This window comes from Carettochelys insculpta, chromosome 26, assembly GCF_033958435.1.
Source record: "Carettochelys insculpta isolate YL-2023 chromosome 26, ASM3395843v1, whole genome shotgun sequence".
NCBI lineage: Eukaryota > Metazoa > Chordata > Testudines > Carettochelyidae > Carettochelys > Carettochelys insculpta.
The window spans coordinates 11,664,145-11,677,417 of record NC_134162.1 but is presented as its reverse complement, the minus strand read 5'-3'; the positions used below and the strand labels follow the sequence as shown (position 1 = coordinate 11,677,417).

General features: G+C 44.5%; 1 protein-coding gene across 1 annotated transcript in view; it reads right to left on the bottom strand.

Annotated features, from left to right (window-relative positions):
- Positions 1 to 11,430, bottom strand: part of MAPKAPK2 (MAPK activated protein kinase 2) — an 83,368-nt gene extending 71,938 nt beyond the window's left edge. Inside the window, exon 1 of the mRNA XM_074977623.1 lies at positions 10,911 to 11,430. Within this exon, the coding sequence (XP_074833724.1) occupies positions 10,911 to 11,165 (255 nt within the window). The 5' untranslated portion in view covers positions 11,166 to 11,430. The remainder of the gene's footprint in view (positions 1 to 10,910) is intronic.
- Positions 11,431 to 13,273: the final 1,843 nt, after the last annotated feature.

Below are 13,273 nucleotides of genomic sequence, written 5' to 3'. Positions count from 1 at the left end.
CACCTCAACAAGGTCTGGAAGTGCTTTGGGTGGGAAAAACACCATACATGGCATTAACCATCAGCTCCATGAAAGCCCAACAAAACGTTTTCCTGATTCACACCTCTCTGGCAAAGCTTACATAAAAGTACCTCGTGTCTCCTTTCACCTTGCCACCCACCTAGAAGTTTCAATGCACTGCTTCCCAAGTGACAAGGGCTGGGAAAATTAAAAAAACAGTGGTAATGAAACCCAGGATCTGGATTCAGGTTTAATTCCAGCCCAAGCCAGCAATCACATTCAAAAGCCACAGGTAGGCTTAAACATACACACCACTAAGTCACCACTTAAACTTCTAGGTGGTCAATCTAGAACCCAGACCATTACCTACAATGAAAAGGGAGGAAGGAGTAAAAATAAGTCCACAGTGCCTTATAGATCACAGAATTGGAAGGAACCTTGAGTGGCCATCAAGTCCAGGCCCCTGCCCTCACAGCAGGACCAAGCTCCATCCAGACCATCCCTGACAGATGTTTGTCTAAGCTGCTGGAGGCAATTTATTCCACTGCTTAACCACCCAGACAATTGCCTGAGCCTATGTCAAAGCTAGATCTATTTGCTCCCTTCAAGGAGACAGCCCCTCTGCCCATTCAGAACAATTGGCCGAGATCACTACAATATTACACATCTTCTCTTTCACGTCAGTACTGCAAATTAAATGGAAGTCTTAAAAAGGGAAGGTGAGAAATGCAGGAAATTTGGACAAAAGGAAACATGCTGCAACAAAGAGCAGTAATAACGCAACATGCTGTATGACACAGTACTGCATAAAAGTTGGAAGAAACATCCATTAGCTCATCAAAGCCTGTTTCTCCTGGACAGTGCAGGACCGGTCCTTAAGGCACGTTTTCTACTATTTTGTGAAATCTAAGGGTTTGTCTGTACTAGGGTGGGATGGGGTCAGAAAAGACAACTTTTTCCAAAAAAGTGCACAAGCAGCCAAGCAGGATAATTTGAGGCAAGAGGGCTTTTCCCTTCAAATAGTAACGCCAGCTCTACCAACAACTTTCATCAAACCATCCCCCGTACCCTTAAGGTTGAAAATGAATGTGTGTGAACAAAGCACAGCTTTTACTGGCTTACGTGAGGGCTCCTTTAGAATACTGCAGCTGTGAACTGCGGCTGTCAATGAGAATGCTCTGTTTTGCAGTGCTGTGGCTGTATGAATGCGATTTTTCAACTTTGCTTATTTCAACCTTGGGATGTAGAAGGTTATCACTGAAAAAGAACATTCAATGTAGACACAGCTTAAGTGTAGGGCATGGGCCAGTGGATAAGGTATGTGCTTAGGACAGCGGGGACCAGAATCCAAGTCTGCCACCAAATCCTGGCATAACTTTGGGAAAGACACTTCACCTCTCTAGGTGTCAGTTTCCTTCAGCTGAAAAGGGGCCCTTAAAATCTACATCACAAAGCACTAGAAAAGAGTCCAGTGTTATAATTAAGGAAGGGTGCTTCCACAGTTGCTTCAGGGTCCCATTTCCTGAGCACAGAGTAACAACCCCCCCCCACACGTGACTCTTTTCTGCTTAACTCAGAACATATATCAAAATGAAGAGATAAGTGCCTGCCATTTATAATAATTTATAAGCAATCTGGCAACGCCTAAATTATTGATGTGTACTCAGAGCCCAAAGCAGCAGAGGCCTTCAGTCCACGAGAGACTAAACCACTGCCCTGGAAAATCCCCACAAATCACTGAGTTTGCCACAGTATTTTTAAGAAAGGAAGAGTTGCACAAGAGCACTTGTGATTTTCCAAAGCATATAATGAGGCAAAAAGATAACAAAGCCTCCCATCAAAGCCAGAGTAGCAGAGTACTCTGAATGCACCATCCTGCAATAAGTTCTAAGAAGCAAGAAATCTGCACACATGTGCCTAGCCCCATATATTCTAAGGTTCGGGGGTTTAATAGTTTGTGTCTGGGAATATCCAAGAAGCAAGGTACCCAGTCAGTGTTCCCTGTAAGCTGAGTGCTTGGGCAGCCACCCTGGAGAGATTCAGGTGCTGCCCAGCTGATTAGCAGAGTGCCCACAGCCACCCAAAGTGGGCACCATGTATTTCTATGGGTGGTGCACATATAATTTATTCCTCTGATGGGTGGAAAAAATTTGGAGGAAACACTGTACCCAATCATAATTGAAGCCCCAAATAGGAACCAGGTGCCTTACTCTTTTCTGAAACTTTGAAAAACCCTATTCTGGGAGGGGGAGAAAGATCACAGGACCATCAGTGGAAATAACTTATTTGCCACATCTTGCAGCTATGGGAAGAAGCCACATTTCTACTTTTCATCTTCATGCTCCTGAGCACAAATGATCAGGAGATCAGGGTGAGTAACGTGTATTATTTATTTTTTAAAGACAGAGAGGGCTTTCAAAATAAACCCTTCACACAACATCATGTTCAGCAAGCAGAATATGAGGCAAGGGAACCTCTGAGCATTCTCTGGAGGTTGCCAGATCAAAAGCAAAGCCCAGCAGCTTCTTGCTCCAAAAGGTCCTGCTGTGAACATTCCACAAAGAACTGGCATTTAACACAGAGCCTGAGTCCTGGGGGTGAATTATACCTTCAAGGGAATTATCGGATCATATTTCACAATGTTCACTGTACCACAGCAAATTGGGGGCAATGACAGATTGACTGCCTGATTAAGGAGAATGAAAAACACCCATAGACCCCTTGCTGTAAAATCAAGTTGGGTCCACAGTTGCTTCAAGAATGATCTGATGAAGCACAGCTCAGGGAAACTAGTATAACTTAAGGATAGTGAAAAGTGCAACCAGACACTAGGATCAAAACCCTGTTGTGTTTGGGTTGGGAAGAATTTAATGGAAATTTCAGCTGCACTATAGAGGAAACAAGGAAATGTGCAGCTTTTTTTCCCCTTCATTTGGTAATGCTAAGCAATCAACAGCTGGTATATGATCCGTGCTTCTGAGCAGCTGTCCCAGATGCTGTTCCTTTGGGTCCCAAGAGCCAGGGCAAGACTCAGAATTCTGCCAGTTCCTGGTTATGTTTTCGGTAGCAGAAGACCAAATTCAAGAGCTTAACATCGACAACTCCATGGATCTCAAAACACTTGACAGCGGGTCGGGGGCACAGAAGGAGAACAGAAGCCAGCAGTATCTTGGAGTTGAAGTTAGCGGTTAGGTTTCATAAGCAGAATTTTGTTCTGCACCCTAGCACCTCAACTGAAATAGCCAGAGAGAGATTCACAAGGAAGGCTTTTTGCTGATGTCCATCCAGCATTAACTGAGCCTCCATCCCATATTCACCCACAATTTCTCTCTAAGAAGCTGCATAAAAGGCAGACAGTCATGCAAATCTCATCTCAAGATTAGACTTAAAAGTAAATCTAGGCGTGGAATTTACAAGTATGTGACATAGAATTAGGTCTTGCCATCTCTCCTGCCTTTCCAATCTGCTTCACATAAGGCCAACAGCCCAAATGCACCAAACAAATCCAAGTGAAGTCAGCCATGACCGACATACAACAGTTTCCAGAAATTCCAAAGCTAAATTTTCTTTGAATAAGTAATCCCACCAAGTTGGAAAAATACATATTCACATAGGTGCCACCCCACGTTTCCTGCTGCTGACGACAACTACCTTGCCCTTTGCTCCCCAATGGCCAGATGTCGATGAGCAAACCAGCCAACAATCCATAGCAGGCCTGATGCTGCTTTCTGCCAAGAGCTCTCCAGGAGCTGCTGAGCAGTGTTGTTTCCCACTGGGGCTAAGCTCCCTCAGCACCATGACTGAACCCCTAAAGGAGAAAGCAGTCATGGGATAAGAGGTCCAAACCTAAAATATGAGCTAAAAAAACAGTGCTAGTTTGCCATTTTAAATAATACAGTACAATGCCTATTTAACACTGGCCAATCTAGGGATTACTCGAGATGTTTTTCTGCTGTAGTGATCAATGAAACACTAACCAATTAGACAATAGGTACAGATAAGTCACAAGTTAAAGGGTTTCTATTGTTTTTACCCATGCAAAGTGCAGGCAAACAAGATTATAGTCCAGCGGTTTACCAACGTGCACAAGAAACATACTCTATTTTATTAAACATGACAAGGCTTAAGAGGCAAAAACCGTCGACAGAACCCTCGCTGCACTCCATTAAAGACCCATACAGCCCTCTGTTGCTAAGCACTTATATACTAGATGGGGAATGGAAAAATAAGCCCAATTACATTTTCTCTGTTGTCGCAGTTTATATACCTCTCACTGAACTCTGAAGGTTCACATTACAGCAGCGGACCTCTATATGAAATCCTAACAAAAAAGTACACAAGACCTTGGAACAGAGAGGTTTTAGAATATGTAGTTTTACAAAATTCCCAAAGGACAAAATTCCTGAGCACACAGAACTCAAAGTCTTTAACATGAATGAGATTTACAGATGGCATTAATACAGCTGACCTCCTAAAACATGAGATATAAACAGAGGAGTTTAGAATGGAAATGCTACCATTAACACACACAAGTCAAGTTCACCTTTGCCTTCTGGCTATGGGCCACTTAGATTCTTTTTAATGTCACCAGAAAGAGTGCATTCAGTTCCTTGCGTTCAACTTATTCAGTTAGTCCTCTTAAACTGATGTAGCTAACAAGTCATAAGAACTTAAGTTCAGACCAACAGTCCATCTAACCCAATATATCTTTTCTTCAACAGTGGTCAGCGCCAGATACTTCAGAAGGAATGGACAGAACAGAGCAATTATTGAGTGATCAGTCCCATCATCCATTCCCAAGCTTCTGGTAGTCAGAGGTTATGGGACACTTGAAGCATAGGTTGCATCCCCGACCATCCTGGCACATAGCCACTGATGGACGCATCCTCCATTACCAAAACTAACTCTTTTTTGAACCCATTTATACTTTTAACATTCATAAGATCCCTGGGAACAAGCTCCACAGGTTGACTGTGCAGTGTGTGAACAAATACTTACTTGTGTATGTTTTAAACCTGTTGCCTATTAATTAAATTGGATGGTGCCTGGTTCTTATGTTATGCAAAATGGAAAACAACATTTCGTCCTTCACTTTCTCCACCCCAGTCATGACTTTTTACACTTCTGTCCTGTCTCCCCTTATTCCTCCCTTTCCAAAGCTGAGCAATCCCAGTCTTTCTTACGTCTCCACATATGAAAGTTCTTCTACACTCCTCACACTTTTTTTGTCTATTTTTTCCTCTCTTTTGAACATATCATTTTTGAAATGGGTTAACCAGAACTACACACCATATTCAATGGAGAGCATACCATGGATTTATATAGTGGCATTATGATACTTTTGGTCTTCTTCTCTGTCTCTCTTTCCTAATACAGATTTCCTCTCTAGTCAAGAACTCGCTCATCCAGCAAAATCCATAATCTGGCATGATTTTAGTTAGCTGGATGATCACAATCGGGGTATGGCAAAGTTTCCCATGGTTCCATAAAATTTGTTGACAGCCATCAGTCCTGTCTGTCAGTGTTCTGTGCTCTTATTTATCTGGAATTTACCCCCAAATGTGTTCTAAGAGTCCAGGTGGCCATGGAAGTGGTGGTAATATACTAGACCAGGGTGATCAACATGTGGTCCACAGGCCAGAATAGAGATTGCGAAGCCTTTTCTCAGGACAGCACAGCCATTTTACCCAAGCCGGCCAAAGTGAGTGTGGGGTGCAGGGTGTAGTCAGGCTGGGGCAGGGGTCGGCAACCTGTGGCTCTGGAGCTGCACGTGTCTCTTTAAGGAGCCACTTGTGGCTCCCTGCCCTGCGCAGCTAAAATAATGGAACTAATTTAGTTGGTTTAACAGCCAGCAGGAGGAATCCAGTCATTAAACCAATTAAGTTTAGTTCCATCATTTCAGCATGGCAGGGCAGGGCGCCGCCCATTCTGCAGGTAGGGAAAGTGAGTAGGACAGCTGTGGAGAGGGGCAGCTGAGTCTGCCCCTGCTGGAGCGCACAGCTGCGCTGAGAAGTTGGGGAGGCGGTGGCCAAGGAGGAGAAGTGGCAGCATGCAGAGCTGCTCATCTGAGGCAGGTTAATCCTAAGGATGGGGAGGAGAGTTTGGCGATGAGGAGGGTTAAATGTGGGTATGTGCGTGGGGGGGAGGGTTGGGGCTATTTTGTGTTTGGCCCCCAGAACATGTCAAAAAATGCCAGATGGCCCCTGATGCAAAGAGGCTGGACAACCCTCCTGTGGTCCAGCAAATTCTCTTGTCCGGCACTGGTTAGGTCCAAGGGTACTGGATGAGAGAGGTTCAACCTGTACTACTTAACAGCCCTTTGGCTTTTTTGACTGACACTGCACAGTCACCAGATGTTTCCACAGTGACTCCAAGATCTCCTTCCTCAGTGGTAACAGCAAATTGAGATCCCATCATTTTGTACATATAGCTGGGATGATGTCTTCCAATGGGCATTACTTTTCACTGAACACTGAATTTCATCTCTCATGCACTTTCCCAGTTTGGAGAGATTTATTTGCAACTCTTCACAGCCAGCTTTAGACCTACTTGTCTTGATCAATTTAGTATTGTCTGCAGATTTTGCCACCTCACGGTTTACCCCCTTTTCCCAGTATGTTAAACTGCGCAGATCCTAGAACAGATGCCTGGGGGAGAGATGACTTACCTCTCTCTAAGGTGCAGTCTGACCACTCATTCCTACCCTTTTGTTTCCTATCTTTTAACCAGGTACCAATCCATAAAGAGGACCTTCCCTCTTAATCTTATGGCTGCTTACTTAGCTTAAGAACCTTTGGTGTGGGACCTTGTCAAGGCTTTCTGAATGTCCAAGTACACTATCAGCTGGATCATTGTTGTACACATATTGCTTGATCCCCCTCACAGAACTCCTCTAGATTCACAGGCGTAATTTCACCTTACACGACTTGTGTTGACTCATCCCCAGCAAATGGTGGTGTTTACCTCCATGTTGGATAATTCCGAATCATTCAGAAGTTCTATAGATCCACCCCAACCCCCACACAACAGAAACTCTAAAAGCTACTATCTATACACACTGCATTTGAGAAAGACACCCACTTCGCAAGGTTTTACTTTTTAGACCTATGTCTTGACAGGAAGTATCCAAACCCACTGGACAAACAAGCAGCTTCTCAAACACACTTGTCATTTAGATACCGACAGTATAGTTTGTCTGCTAAGACCCTAACCTAACAGCACAGCACTTTCTACATGGCTAGAAGGAGTCGCTTACAGCAGCAGCTGTGCTACCTTTTGAACTGATACCAACATGTCTGATAGCTCAGCTAAACTTTTTCCGCTCCCAAAGAACATGCAGAATGGAAGATAAACATTTTAAAAATTTCCCAAAGGAAAAATACAAAAATTAGTTGTATATATTAGACCTTGCGAGTTGATTCTGTTCCTCTTTTATTCATTGCTAGATAGGTTATAAGCGGGGAGATATGACCACACACATCCGCAGCTGTCCAACTTAACACATCCCTTGTTACATGGTTAAAAAAAATAATTAAACAGAGCAGGGGATAAGATCTGAGCAAAAAGCAACAGTCCGTGATTTATGTTCAATTCTTACTGTATAAAAATCCTGTACTGTAAAAAGGCACTTTATGTATACCTGGAAAATAAGACATCACACCTAGATCTGGTATGTTTCTGTAGTATCACGCTCCAGTACTAACAAGATAATCAAACCCCAGAGGCTATGCTAATTTCTTAACCAATATTTTTATATAGGGAGTCTGCTGACACAAGCTGTCCCTCTCCATATGCTGTACCCTCTACTTCTTCTTTTGTTATTTCACTCAGGAAAGTGTTAGTAACTGCTATTTAAGTGGCTGAGTCAACTTGAAGATTAATGGAGAAAAGGGCGTCTGTCAAAACAGAGGCTGATCCCACTCATTTACCATCTAAAAAAAAAAAGTTACCCTGTCTGTGTCTTCCTCAAACATAACACAGCAGCTAATGAGAAACTTCCATATTTCAAGAGACAAAAAATGAAATATCTGTCATCAGTTGATTAACTTGACGAACTTCTTTTCCCTATGATAATTAAGGCAAATTAATTATCCCCCTTCCCAGGCATTTCAGTTCTGAAGGGGTCCTGTAACTGACAAAAGAATTTCAGGTTCAAAATGTACTTTATCATTTTAGGATTAGAGAGTTGTTGGTTTTAAGCAGATATGGTGGCTTCAAAGACAAAAAAATACAGTCAAAACAGAAGGGCTATTATTATTTTGAAAGTCTTCACAATTAACCAGCTAACGTATAGTGTTTCTGAGTAGTTAGTGTGTGGGAGTACATTGTGCCTAAAATACAGAATAGTCAGCTTCACTAGGATACCATTGGTACCCCTTTCTCCTACTACTTAGCATTACCTATCACAAAACTAGTTAAACTTCCCCCAGGTTCCCTCCAGAGAAATACCATCCCCCACTCCAGAATAAAATTGAAAAATGGGAAACAAGTTCTTGTACTAAAAATATACATTTTTCATTCAAGTATCTTATTTATTGAAAAACCTCTCAAACAAAAGCATGTTATGGACACCATATGCAGATCCAACACCACAAACTTAGCCACACCTGGGGAGTGGAACAGTAGCAATTTGGGGTACAACTGCACAACAGCTGGTGGGGAGACAAGGGTACTAAACAGGGAAAACCAGACAAATGCCTAAACTTTCACAAAGTGACACAAAATCTTTAGTGTCCACATACAGGACCGTGAATTTTAAAGAGCTTATTCAGAAAGCACAACAAAGGAAATTTGCTAGATCCACTCCACAAGTCCCAAGGTTTCAATATATTTCAAACCTAATATGCAGGCCATTAAGCCATCCCTTTCTGATGTCATATTGCTTTGTGTGAAATTTAAAAGGCCACACAACCTCTCTCTGTCTTTCTTAGTGAGAAAAGTTTAAGGGGAAACTAAAGTAATGAAAACACAAAGCAGTAGCAATGGAGTGCAATAAAGCCAGAAAGTGAAACTGACCATCCTTGTTTCATTGTCCCAGCTGAGGGCAACATAAACAAAGAGATAAATCAGCATATTTGGTAAAGTCAATTTGATTTTTTTTTATTTTTTTTTTTTAAAACTTATGTGCCACAGTTAGATTTTTTTCTCTCTATTTTGTAGTGGAGTGAACAAACATTTTACATCTGGTCCCCCCTTTTTATCCCTGCAATTAACAGCCCCCCCACCTGTCTAAGGTAATCTAAAGAGAGAGAAGTTTCAGTTATGTTGGTATGAATAAAACCCCCTTCAACACGTGTAAGAATGTAGAATGTAAAAACTTTGTTAAGCGGGATATAAATGTGACTACACATGCATAAAAACAGTAACAGATTTCAACATTTTTAATATGAGGGGGTAGCCATGTTAGTCTGTATCTGCAAAAACAATGAGAAGTCCTGTGGCACTTTATAGATTAACAGATTTTTGGAGCATAAGCTTTTGTGGGCAAAGACCCACTCATCAGACACACAAAAGGTTATGCTTTCATGCATCTGTTAGTCTATAAGGTGCCACGGGACTTCTCAGCATTTTTAATGCGATGGATCAGCCTGATACCCAGCATTGAATTGTATTGTGCCCCCTTTATGCAATTTCATGCCCCCCCAGGGTACACCCCGACTTTGCTCACCCCTGTTCTATAGCATCCCTATAAAGCACTACTAAATTACTGGTTCTACCCCATTCCAGGAGACCACTTGTCTTTAAAGCAGATTCTGCTTGTTTTATTTACATTCAACAAAGCAGTAGAAGTATCAGAGAGGTGGCCGTGTTAGGCTCTATCTTCGAGAACAGCAGCAGAAAGCAATAGACGTGCTCCTTTTCTGTCACTCACTGTTGCTGCTAAATTTCAAGTTCTTTCTTTTGAAGGGTATCAGTCAAGTCAGGCCTCTACAGGGAAAAACCACTAACCAGAACAGTAAAGATTTTGGGGAGAAAAGCGGCAGAAAACCGGGAAAGGAACCTACATTTGGGCAGTCAGACACTCCCCAAAAGAGGGTGGCATTTGTATTCTCAGACTCACAACGGAATTCATTTTTCGTACAAAATACACTTTCCTGCAGTGATCACAGAGGTGTCTAAAGGCTTTAAGTGCAGCTGGGAAGTTAGGGGAGCTCCTGTCTCCTCCTTCCCCCTCCCCCCGATTTTACCAAACTAAGAGATCTTCTGGAAAGAAATCAGTACACACTGTTCTGCCCTCCCGCTGCAAACAAAAAGGGCTTTGCCCAGCGGATCCAAAAGAACCACGACTGAAACACACACAAGTCCAGAAACTGGAGGGGCAAGAAAAAGGGATCCCTCACACTGCCGACTGTGCATAGGCCTAGGAGGTTGCTAACTCAGAGGGGGCTGGGAAGTCCTGTTTTGCACATGGAGTGGGGGTGTGAGGAAGGGAATTAAACGCTGAGTTTCGTTTGTTTAAAAGGTAAGATATTAGATCACTGAACACCCGCTCCACCCACCCTCCGGAAAAGAAAACATCAGAGGCCAAACTTCCCCCAACTAGCCTTTTGGCGTGAGTAAGTGGGAGGGGGGGGATTTGTGTCCACACCAGACAGAAGAGATCCACAACTGGGCTCAGCTCTCTCTGGCTAGGCCAAAGATAAAGGCCCATCTTTTCTGTCCGCCAATTTTAGGTGGCCTAGGAATAATTCAGTGGGTAATGTTACACAAGCAACTAAGACTCAATTCGCCTTCCCCACCCGCAAATAAGTGCAGGTACTTTTCCCTGTAGTTTACAGTCACCGCACAGTAACTTCTGTGTCACTCCTACGAGAACAGTCTGAGCCAAACGCGGGGGAGGGGGGGAGTGGTGTGAAGTTAGAAAATGGGAGGGGGCATACCAGCCTCCCCCCCCGCCCCCGCACACTTACCTTCAGAGCAAATTTCTCCAGGCTCTTCTTGTTAAAGATTTCCAAAACTTTCCCGTTGATGCCCAGTCCCAGCACTTGCGTGGTGACCTTGTAATCATCCGTGATGGCATTCTTCTTGATCTGGAGGCCTGATTTCACGTTGAACTGGGGGAACTGTTGCTGGATGGGAAGGGGCTGCTGGGGCGGCGGCGGGGGAGGCGGTGGAGGGGTAGGGAACAGCACCTGGGGGTTGGGGTTAGGAGAATTGGACAGCATTGTAGCCCGGCCGGGGCAGCCCCAGCAGCTCCTACCTTTGCCTCTGTACCCTCCTCCTCCCCCCCCACGGAGGGAAGTCCGACCTCAACAGGCGGAGGGAAACTAAATCCCCAACCGCTTGGAAAGCCGAAGAGGGGAGAGAACAATTCCCCCTTCTCCTAGAGAAGGCTCGGGGTGGGCGCTGCTGTTCACACTCCTCCCCCCCGAAGGGGAGACACTGCTGCCCCCCCTCCCCCTCCCCGGGCGCGTCCCTGGGCCGGGCTGCTTCGCTCTTGGAACGCGAAGACAGGAAAAGGAATCGCTACAATGTATCAAGCTCCCTCCCCGGGTCAGTTTCACGGCACTGATGTCACAGCCTGGCGCTGACTGGCTGCCTGCCCCCGAAGGGGCGGGCCGAGGGGTGGGGACACAGGAGGGGGAGGAAGGGAAGGCACTGTGGGGAGAGAAGTTTATCTTCGGCCAGGAATCTAAGCTTTGAGGGGAAACTGAAGAGGTTGGGGGCATCTTTATCCCTCCCACGGGGAGGAGATTGGGCAGAAGATCGGGCAGAAGATCGCCCAGTGCCCTCCTCTGGCGCCACGGAGACCTGCCTAGCTCTCTGTCTGCTCCAACATCACCAGGGGCCAGGATTCCTTGCAGTCCCCCAGCCTTAAGAAATAAAGCAGTTGCCTGTAAAATCTGTTCTTCCCAGAGATCAACCCTTTCATCCCAGCAAACGATTCCACATCTGAAATGGCGATAGACAGTTCTTGATCCCACCACGAGCTTCATGTGATCAGACCCTTGTCCCAGTGTTGTGATCCATCCCTCAGTTATTGGCACTGAGAAAGCCTGGGAGATCTTTAGCAAGAAGGCTGGAGAGGCATTTATTGTGGGGAGGCAGAGAAGGAGGGACAGCCAAGGTAGAGGGGGCATTGACTTTTTGTTCAGAGTCTGGTACAGCACCTACCACTGAGAAGACCTGTGTGATGCCTACGATGGAGAGGATGAGAAGAGCACACAAAAGCAAATACAGAATAAGAACTCCTCATGCCCACACTGCCTTGTCTACATACAGATATTCACCATAAATGGACAACCCCAAAGAAGGGGTATCCCCTAACATAAGAACCTGGGGGATCACCAGACAAGATTAATGGGTAGTAAGTTTAGCTCTAGCAAGAGGAAGTCTTTTTCTTCACTCAGTGCACGGTAGGCCTGTGGAACTCTTTGCCAGAGGATGTTGTGAAGATCAGGATTTTAACAGGGTTCAATGACCTCAATGACTAGTAGCCTGGACAGGTAGGAATGGTGCCTTTAGCCTCTGTTTGCCAGAAGGTGGAAATGGATGCCAGGAGAGGAATCACTCAACAATTACCTCTTCTGTCCACTCCTTCTGGGGCATCTCATATTGGCCACTGTTGAAAGGGATGATATTAAGCTAGATGGACTTTTGGTCTCACCCAGTATGGTTGTTCTTATGGGGGTGACACTGACCCCTGTGCAGAGACCCTGTGTGAGTGCTCTGAATCATTTCTGATCTCAAAACGGGGTTTAAATGAGATTTAAGAGATGCATAGGCCTTGTTTTAGACCCCACCATAGGGATCACCTCAAAATGCATGAGGGCCATTAATTTTTCATTCAAATGTCCTCCCAACAAAAGACCAAAATCCAGAGAGGTGTCCAGAGCATGAGTTTTGGGGAGTCTCTGAAAATAAGCATATATTGATTATAAAATAAGTGACATTTCAGATAAACTGTTTACAGTGCATGGAATAGATGTTTCCTTTATGCTGATGCAAAGAAAGCATAAGACAAATCCTAAAGATCTTATGCCATTTCACTCAGGCCTTCTGCATTTCTGAAAGGCCATTTTTTTAGAATAGGATGGCACAGGCAGGGAAAGAATACCACATATTTATACACACACTATTACAGGAGAAACTGGAGAGGCCATTGCTAGCTCTGCTCAGCCATCATGAACAATGCTGTTTAGTTTATGGCTGAGTGCTTGCCAATAGCCATGGACAGAACAGCCAGGAGCACCAAAGATGCTCTGTTACTCCACACAGGAAGCTGTTAGGGTGGAACAGCTGCAGGAGTAAAGGTTCTGTATGAAGAGGCTAG